Raw genomic sequence first — 10169 nt, 5'->3', positions numbered from 1 at the left:
GCCCATATCTTGAATTGAAAGCAGTTTTCGGGATATCTTCTTTCCTAATCAATAATTGGTAATACCCCTGTCGAAAATCTCATGAACTAATTTATACTAAAAAATAATTTAAAAACCATATTTACTCATAGAAATTATCCAGAAAATTTTTCTAACAAAGAAACTATAGAATTAGTGTGCAATTAAATAAAATAAAACTTAGAAAATAAGAAAATTACGGGTTCTCACACTTTCTCCCCCTGAAAAGAATTTCGCCCTCGAAATTTCTCATCTTGATTTTCAAACAGTTCAGGGCATTTCTTTTTCATTTCTTCTTCCACCTCCCAGGTAACCTCCTCAATTCGGTGATTTCTCCATAAAATCTTCACCAAAGGTATTCGTTTGTTTCTCAACTCTTTAACCATTCGGTCGAGCAACTGTACTGGCTTCTCTTCGTAGGTGAGGGATTCATCTATCTCGACTTCCTCTTGCTGTAAGATGTGAGACGTATCAGGATAATACTTTTTAAGCATCGAGACGTGGATGACGTTGTGAATTCTGGATAGACTTGACGGTAGTTTAAGTCGATACGCTACTTTACCAACTCTTTGGAGAATCTTGAAAGGTCTGACGAATCTCGGTTGAAGTTTTTTTCCTCTACCCGCCGTGACACTTCGTAATGGTGTGACCTTAAGGAAAACACAGTCCCCAACTTCGAACTCCAGATCTTTTCTTCGATTGTCCGCGTAGCTCTTCTTTCGGTTTTGAGCTATTTTGAGACTTTGTCGTATCAACTTGACTCTTTCTCGAGCATTCTCCATCCATGGAATAGTGGTTGGATCTAGCACCTTTCTCTCACCGATTTCGTCCCAATAGATCGGTGACCGGCACTTCCTCCCGTATAGCGCTTCGTAGAGTGCCATTTGAATTGACGAATGGTAACTGTTATTGTAAGCAAACTCTACTAAGGTCATATGTTGACCCCAAATATCTCCGAAATCCAGAACACAGGTCCTTAACATATTCTCGAGAGTTTGAATTGTTCGCTCCGACTGTCCATCCGTCTGAGGGTGATAGGTGGTGCTTAAATTGAGCTTAGTCCCCAAAGTCTCTTGACATTTCTGCCAAAATCTAGATATAAAGCGGGGATCTCTATCCGAAACGATGCTCACAGGAACTCCATGTAATCTTACGATCTCATCCACGTACACCTGGGTCAATTTGTCCATGAAATACTTCATGCTTACTGGCAAGAAATGGGCCGATTTGGTTAACCGGTCGACGATCACCCAAACGGCATCATGCCCTCGTTGTGTTCGCGGCAAACCTGAAACGAAATTCATTGTGATGTTTTCCCACTTCCATTCGGGTATCTCAAGAGATTGTAACAAGTCCGATGGTTTTTTATGCTCTGCTTTAACTTGTTGGCAAATGAGACATTTTTGTACGTATTGAGCAATTTCCTTCTTCATGTTGTCCCACCAATAGGCTCCTTTTAGGTCTTGGTGCATCTTGCTACTACCCGAATGGATCGTATATTTAGATCGATGATTTTTCCTCTAAGATCTCCTTCTTTAACGTTTCATCTTTGGGCACCATAATTCGGTTTCCGTATTTCAAGACTCCCTCGGGACTGAAATTAAAATCTGACAATTCCCCTTTTTCCTCTTTCTCTCCCCATTTCCGCACCATCGAATCCTTCTTTTGAACTTCTTTAACTCGCTCCAGTAGTGCGGATGTTATTTTAACATTACCAAAAACCACCTTATGACTCCCAAGGCAGGGCTTCCACTCACAAACAGATTCCAACAGATCCCACTCCTTAATCATTAACCCCGCTACTTGAGCCTTTCGGCTTAAGTCATCCGCCACCACATTAGCTTTTCCCGGATGATGGTTCATAGTGCCGTCATAGTCCTCCAGAAATTTCATCCATCGTCGCTGCCTTATGTTCAATTCCTTTTGCGAGAAGAGGTATCTAAGACTCTTGTGGTTTGAGTAAACCTCGAAGGTCACCCCGTATAGATAATGTCTCCACTTTTTCAGAGCAAAAACAACCGCGGCTAACTCTAGATCATGGGTGGGATAGTTCTACTCGTGGGGTTTCAACTTCCTAGAGGCAAAAGATATTACATTCCGATTTTGCATTAACACACGCCCCAGACCTTCCCGTGACGCGTCGGTATGAACGGTAAACCCGTCTACTCCGTTAGGCAAAGCTAGAATCGGTGCCATGGTCAATCTTTTCTTTAACTCACGAAAACTCGCTTCACACCGAGCATCCCACACGAACCGACCATGTTTTTTCGATAGGTCAGTTAAAGGACCGGCCAATTTGAAAAAATCTTTAATGAAACGCCTGTAGTACCCAACCAACCCTAGAAAACTATGAATCTCCATGGAATTTTCTGGCCTCTTCCAATTAGTCATGGCCTCTGCTTTCGCCGGGTCAACCGAGATACTCTCTTGGGAAATTACGTGCCCTAAGAAAGAAATTCTTTTCAGCTAAAACTCGAACTTACTAAATTTGGCATACAACTGATGCTCACTTAGGGTTTGTAAAATAATTCTTAGGTGCTGTTCATGCTCCTCACAAGTCTTGGAGTAAACCAAGATATCGTCAATAAAGACAACGACAAATCGATCCAGGTGGGGTTTAAAAATCCTATGCATTAGATCCATGAAGGCGGTAGGGGCATTAGTCAGTCCGAAGGGCATGACTGCGAATTCGTAGTGCCCATATCTTGAATTGAAAGCAGTTTTCGGGATATCTTCTTTCCTAATCAATAATTGGTAATACCCCTGTCGAAAATCTCATGAACTAATTTATACTAAAAAATAATTTAAAAACCATATTTACTCATAGAAATTATCCAGAAAATTTTTCTAACAAAGAAACTATAGAATTAGTGTGCAATTAAATAAAATAAAACTTAGAAAATAAGAAAATTACGGGTTCTCACACTTTCTCCCCCTGAAAAGAATTTCGCCCTCGAAATTTCTCATCTTGATTTTCAAACAGTTCAGGGCATTTCTTTTTCATTTCTTCTTCCACCTCCCAGGTAACCTCCTCAATTCGGTGATTTCTCCATAAAATCTTCACCAAAGGTATTCGTTTGTTTCTCAACTCTTTAACCATTCGGTCGAGCAACTGTACTGGCTTCTCTTCGTAGGTGAGGGATTCATCTATCTCGACTTCCTCTTGCTGTAAGATGTGAGACGTATCAGGATAATACTTTTTAAGCATCGAGACGTGGATGACGTTGTGAATTCTGGATAGACTTGACGGTAGTTTAAGTCGATACGCTACTTTACCAACTCTTTGGAGAATCTTGAAAGGTCTGACGAATCTCGGTTGAAGTTTTTTTCCTCTACCCGCCGTGACACTTCGTAATGGTGTGACCTTAAGGAAAACACAGTCCCCAACTTCGAACTCCAGATCTTTTCTTCGATTGTCCGCGTAGCTCTTCTTTCGGTTTTGAGCTATTTTGAGACTTTGTCGTATCAACTTGACTCTTTCTCGAGCATTCTCCATCCATGGAATAGTGGTTGGATCTAGCACCTTTCTCTCACCGATTTCGTCCCAATAGATCGGTGACCGGCACTTCCTCCCGTATAGCGCTTCGTAGAGTGCCATTTGAATTGACGAATGGTAACTGTTATTGTAAGCAAACTCTACTAAGGTCATATGTTGACCCCAATTACCTCCAAAATCCAGAACACAGGTCCTTAACATATTCTCGAGAGTTTGAATTGTTCGCTCCGACTGTCCATCCGTCTGAGGGTGATAGGTGGTGCTTAAGTTGAGCTTAGTCCCCAAAGTCTCTTGACATTTCTGCCAAAATCTAGATATAAAGCGGGGATCTCTATCCGAAACGATGCTCACAGGAACTCCATGTAATCTTACGATCTCATCCACGTACACCTGGGTCAATTTGTCCATGAAATACTTCATGCTTACTGGCAAGAAATGGGCCGATTTGGTTAACCGGTCGACGATCACCCAAACGGCATCATGCCCTCGTTGTGTTCGCGGCAAACCTGAAACGAAATTCATTGTGATGTTTTCCCACTTCCATTCGGGTATCTCAAGAGATTGTAACAAGTCCGATGGTTTTTTATGCTCTGCTTTAACTTGTTGGCAAATGAGACATTTTTGTACGTATTGAGCAATTTCCTTCTTCATGTTGTCCCACCAATAGGCTCCTTTTAGGTCTTGGTGCATCTTGCTACTACCCGAATGGATCGTATACTTAGATCGATGAGTTTCCTCTAAGATCTCCTTCTTTAACGTTTCATCTTTGGGCACCATCATTCGGTTTCCGTATTTCAAGACTCCCTCGGGACTGAAATTAAAATCTGACAATTCCCCTTTTTCCTCTTTCTCTCCCCATTTCCGCACCATCGAATCCTTCTTTTGAACTTCTTTAACTCGCTCCAGTAGTGCGGATGTTATTTTAACATTACCAAAAACCACCTTATGACTCCCAAGGCAGGGCTTCCACTCACAAACAGATTCCAACAGATCCCACTCCTTAATCATTAACCCCGCTACTTGAGCCTTTCGGCTTAAGTCATCCGCCACCACATTAGCTTTTCCCGGATGATAGTTGATAGTGCAGTCATAGTCCTCCAGAAATTCCATCCATCGTCGCTGCCTTATGTTCAATTCCTTTTGCGAGAAGAGGTATCTAAGACTCTTGTGGTTTGAGTAAACCTCGAAGGTCACCCCGTATAGATAATGTCTCCACTTAATCAGAGCAAAAACAACCGTGGCTAACTCTAGATCATGGGTGGGATAGTTCTACTCGTGGGGTTTCAACTTCCTAGAGGCAAAAGATATTACATTCCGATTTTGCATTAACACACGCCCCAGACCTTCCCGTGACGCGTCGGTATAAACGGTAAACCCGTCTACTCCGTTAGGCAAAGCTAGAATCGGTGCCATGGTCAATCTTTTCTTTAACTCACGAAAACTCGCTTCACACCGAGCATCCCACACGAACCGACCATGTTTTTTCGATAGGTCAGTTAAAGGACCGGCCAATTTGAAAAAATCTTTAATGAAACGCCTGTAGTACCCAACCAACCCTAGAAAACTATGAATCTCCATGGAATTTTCTGGCCTCTTCCAATTAGTCATGGCCTCTACTTTCGCCGGGTCAACCGAGATACCCTCTTGGGAAATTACGTGCCCTAAGAAAGAAATTCTTTTCAGCCAAAACTCGAACTTACTAAATTTGGCATACAACTGATGCTCACTTAGGGTTTGTAAAATGATTCTTAGGTGCTGTTCATGCTCCTCACAAGTCTTGGAGTAGACCAAGATATCGTCAATAAAGACAACGACAAATCGATCCAGGTAGGGTTTAAAAATCCTATGCATTAGATCCATGAAGGCGGTAGGGGCATTGGTTAGTCCGAAGGGCATGACTGCGAATTCGTAGTGCCCATATCTCGAATTGATAGCAGTTTTCGGGATATCTTCTTTCCTAATCAATAATTGGTAATACCCCTGTCGAAAATCTCATGAACTAATTTATACTAGAAAAATAATTTAAAAACCATATTTACTCATAAAAATTATCCAGAAAATTTTTCTAACAAAGAAACTATAGAATTAGTGTGCAATTAAATAAAATAAAACTTAGAAAATAAGAAAATTACGGGTTCTCACACTCTCTCCCCCTTAAAAGAATTTCGCCCTCGAAATTTCTCATCTTGATTTTCAAACAGTTCAGGGCATTTCTTTTTCATTTCTTCTTCCACCTCCCAGGTAACCTCCTCAATTCCGTGATTTCTCCACAAAATCTTCACCAAAGGTATTCGTTTGTTTCTCAACTCTTTAACCTTTCGGTCGAGCAACTGTACTGGCTTCTCTTCGTAGGTGAGGGATTCATCTATCTCGACTTCCTCTGGCTGTAAGATGTGAGACGTATCAGGATAATACTTTTTAAGCATCGAGACGTGGAAGACGTTGTGAATTCTGGATAGACTTGACGGTAGTTTAAGTCGATACGCTACTTTACCAACTCTTTGGAGAATCTTGAAAGGTCTGACGAATCTCGGTTGAAGTTTTTTTCCTCTACCCGCCGTGACACTTCGTAATGGTGTGACCTTAAGGAAAACACAGTCCCCAACTTCGAACTCCAGATCTTTTCTTCGATTGTCCGCGTAGCTCTTCTTTCGGTTTTGAGCTATTTGGAGACTTTGTCGTATCAACTTGACTCTTTCTCGAGCATTCTCCATCCATGGAATAGTGGTTGGATCTAGCACCTTTCTCTCACCGATTTCGTCCCAATAGATCGGTGACCGGCACTTCCTCCCGTATAGCGCTTCGTAGAGTGCCATTTGAATTGACGAATGGTAACTGTTATTGTAAGCAAACTCTACTAAGGTCATATGTTGACCCCAATTACCTCCAAAATCCAGAACACAGGTCCTTAACATATTCTCGAGAGTTTGAATTGTTCGCTCCGACTGTCCATCCGTCTGAGGGTGATAGGTGGTGCTTAAGTTGAGCTTAGTCCCCAAAGTCTCTTGACATTTCTGCCAAAATCTAGATATAAAGCGGGGATCTCTATCCGAAACGATGCTCACAGGAACTCCATGTAATCTTACGATCTCATCCACGTACACCTGGGTCAATTTGTCCATGAAATACTTCATGCTTACCGGCAAGAAATGGGCCGATTTGGTTAACCGGTCGACGATCACCCAAACGGCATCATGCCCTCGTTGTGTTCGCGGCAAACCTGAAACGAAATTCATTGTGATGTTTTCCCACTTCCATTCGGGTATCTCAAGAGATTGTAACAAGTCCGATGGTTTTTTATGCTCTGCTTTAACTTGTTGGCAAATGAGACATTTTTGTACGTATTGAGCAATTTCCTTCTTCATGTTGTCCCACCAATAGGCTCCTTTTAGGTCTTGGTGCATCTTGCTACTACCCGAATGGATCGTATACTTAGATCGATGAGTTTCCTCTAAGATCTCCTTCTTTAACGTTTCATCTTTGGGCACCATCATTCGGTTTCCGTATTTCAAGACTCCCTCGGGACTGAAATTAAAATCTGACAATTCCCCTTTTTCCACTTTCTCTCCCTATTTCCGCACCATCGAATCCTTCTTTTGAACTTCTTTAACTCGCTCCAGTAGTGCGGATGTTATTTTAACATTACCAAAATCCACATTTTGACTCCCAAGGCAGGGCTTCCACTCGCAAACAGATTCCAACAGATCCCACTCCTTAATCATTAACCCCGCTACTTGAGCCTTTCGGCTTAAGTCATCCGCCACCACATTAGCTTTTCCCGGACGATAGTTTTTTCGATAGGTCAGTTAAAGGACCGGCCAATTTGAAAAAATCTTTAATGAAACGCCTGTAGTACCCAGCCAACTCTGGAAAACTATGAATCTCCATGGAATTTTCTGGCCTCTTCCAATTAGTCATGGCCTCTACTTTCGCCGGGTCAACCTGAGATACCCTCTTGGGAAATTACGTGCCCTAAGAAAGAAATTCTTTTAAGCCAAAACTCGAACTTACTAAATTTGGCATACAACTGATGCTCTCTTAGGGTTTGTAAAATGATTCTTAGGTGCTGTTCATGCTCCTCACAAGTCTTGGAGTAGACCAAGATATCGTCAATAAAGACAACGACAAATCGATCCAGGTAGGGTTTAAAAATCCTATGCATTAGATCCATGAAGGCGGTAGGGGCATTGGTTAGTCCGAAGGGCATGACTGCGAATTCGTAGTGCCCATATCTCGAATTGAAAGCAGTTTTCGGGATATCTTCTTTCCTAATCAATAATTGGTAATACCCCTGTCGAAAATCTCATGAACTAATTTATACTAGAAAAATAATTTAAAAACCATATTTACTCATAAAAATTATCCAGAAAATTTTTCTAACAAAGAAACTATAGAATTAGTGTGCAATTAAATAAAATAAAACTTAGAAAATAAGAAAATTACGGGTTCTCACACTCTCTCCCCCTTAAAAGAATTTCGCCCTCGAAATTTCTCATCTTGATTTTCAAACAGTTCAGGGCATTTCTTTTTCATTTCTTCTTCCACCTCCCAGGTAACCTCCTCAATTCCGTGATTTCTCCACAAAATCTTCACCAAAGGTATTCGTTTGTTTCTCAACTCTTTAACTTTCGGTCGAGCAACTGTACTGGCTTCTCTTCGTAGGTGAGGGATTCATCTATCTCGACTTCCTCTGGCTGTAAGATGTGAGACGTATCAGGATAATACTTTTTAAGTATCGAGACGTGGAAGACGTTGTGAATTCTGGATAGACTTGACGGTAGTTTAAGTCGATACGCTACTTTACCAACTCTTTAGAGAATCTTGAAAGGTCTGATGAATCTCGGTTGACGCGGGTTTTTTACTCTACCCGCCGTGACACTTCGTAATGGTGTGACCTTAAGGAAAACACAGTCCCCAACTTCGAACTCCAGATCTTTTCTTCGATTGTCCGCGTAGCTCTTCTTTCGGTTTTGAGCTATTTGGAGACTTTGTCGTATCAACTTGACTCTTTCTCGAGCATTCTCCATCCATGGAATAGTGGTTGGATCTAGCACCTTTCTCTCACCGATTTCGTCCCAATAGATCGGTGACCGGCACTTCCTCCCGTATAGCGCTTCGTAGAGTGCCATTTGAATTGACGAATGGTAACTGTTATTGTAAGCAAACTCTACTAAGGTCATATGTTGACCCCAATTACCTCCAAAATCCAGAACACAGGTCCTTAACATATTCTCGAGAGTTTGAATTGTTCGCTCCGACTGTCCATCCGTCTGAGGGTGATAGGTGGTGCTTAAGTTGAGCTTAGTCCCCAAAGTCTCTTGACATTTCTGTCAAAATCTAGATATAAAGCGGGGATCTCTTTCCGAAACGATGCTCACAGGAACTCCATGTAATCTTACGATCTCATCCACGTACACCTGGGTCAATTTGTCCTTGAAATCCTTCATGCTTACCGACAAGAAATGGACCGATGTGGTTAACCGGTCGACGATCACCCAAACGGCATCATGCCCTCGTTGTGTTCGCGGCAAACCTGAAATGAAATTCATTGTGATGTTTTCCCACTTCCATTCGGGTATCTCAAGAGATTGTAACAAGTCCGATGGTTTTTGATGCTCTGCTTTAACTTGTTGGCAAATGAGACATTTTTGTATGTATTGAGCAATTTTCTTCTTCATGTTGTCCCACCAATAGGCTCCTTTTAGGTCTTGGTGCATCTTGCTACTACTCGAATGGATCGTATACTTAGATCGATGAGTTTCCTCTAAGATCTCCTTCTTTAACGTTTCATCTTTGGGCACCATCATTCGGTTTCGGTATTTCAAGACTCCCTCGGGACTGAAATTAAAATCTGACAATTCCCCTTTTTCCTCTTTCTCTCCCCATTTCCGCACCATCGAATCCTTCTTTTGAACTTCTTTAACTCGCTCCAGTAGTGCGGATGTTATTTTAACATTACCAAAAACCACCTTATGACTCCCAAGGCCGAGCTTCCGCTCACAAACAGATTCCAACAGATCCCACTCCTTAATCATTAACCCCGCTACTTGAGCCTTTCGGCTTAAGTCATCCGCCACCACATTAGCTTTTCCCGGATGATAGTTGATAGTGCAGTCATAGTCCTCCAAAAATTCCATCCATCGTCGCTGTCTTATGTTCAATTCCTTTTGCGAGAAGAGGTATCTAAGACTCTTGTGGTTTGAGTAAACCTCGAAGGTCACCCCGTATAGATAATGTCTCCACTTAAACAGAGCAAAAACAACCATGGCTAACTCTAGATCATGGGTGGGATAGTTCTACTCGTGGGGTTTCAACTTCCTAGAGGCAAAAGATATTACATTCCGATTTTGCATTAACACACGCCCCAGACCTTCCCGTGACGCGTCGGTATAAACGGTAAACCCGTCTACTCCGTTAGGCAAAGCTAGAATCGGTGCCATGGTCAATCTTTTCTTTAACTCACGAAAACTCGCTGTAGACACCAAATTTTGAATAATTTGTATGTGGCATCTATTGCATGATTTTGGTTGTTTTAGATTGTTTGCATTCTAGTTCGTTATTGTTTGTTTCTCATTTTTAGTGGTTATTTTATTTTAGTTCATTTTTGGCCCTTTTAGTTGATCTATTTCATTTGTCATTTATTCTTGTTTGTTTT

At 41.7% G+C, this 10169-nt stretch overlaps 2 protein-coding genes across 2 annotated transcripts; both read right to left on the bottom strand.

Moving 5' to 3' along the window:
- Positions 1-224: 224 nt before the first annotated feature.
- On the bottom strand, positions 225-902 carry LOC113759048. The gene has a single exon (XM_027301674.1). It carries the CDS (start codon positions 900-902, stop codon positions 225-227), a length of 678 nt encoding a protein of 225 aa, XP_027157475.1.
- Positions 903-2938: 2036 nt separating this feature from the next.
- On the bottom strand, positions 2939-6330 carry LOC113759047. Its single transcript, XM_027301673.1, has 2 exons — positions 5749-6330; positions 2939-3184 (listed from the first exon to the last, which is right to left on the bottom strand). The coding sequence occupies exons 1-2, from the start codon at positions 6328-6330 to the stop codon at positions 2939-2941; spliced, it is 828 nt and encodes a 275-aa protein (XP_027157474.1).
- Positions 6331-10169: the final 3839 nt, after the last annotated feature.

Source organism: Coffea eugenioides, unplaced genomic scaffold (genome assembly GCF_003713205.1).
Source record: "Coffea eugenioides isolate CCC68of unplaced genomic scaffold, Ceug_1.0 ScVebR1_886;HRSCAF=1640, whole genome shotgun sequence".
Classification (NCBI taxonomy): Eukaryota; Viridiplantae; Streptophyta; class Magnoliopsida; order Gentianales; family Rubiaceae; genus Coffea; species Coffea eugenioides.
The sequence above is the reverse complement of the archived record's forward strand: the minus strand, read 5'-3'. Positions and strand labels throughout refer to the sequence as shown.

Coding starts and splice junctions, on each gene's coding strand:
- LOC113759048 (XM_027301674.1), bottom strand. CDS start 902: ATGGCACTCTACGAAGCGCTATACGGGAGGAAGTGCCGGTCACCGATC.
- LOC113759047 (XM_027301673.1), bottom strand. CDS start 6,330: ATGGCACTCTACGAAGCGCTATACGGGAGGAAGTGCCGGTCACCGATC. Junction 3,185..5,748: donor TTGAGGAGGTTACCTGGGAG/GTGGAAGAAGAA, acceptor CACATCTTACAG/CAAGAGGAAGTCGAGATAGA.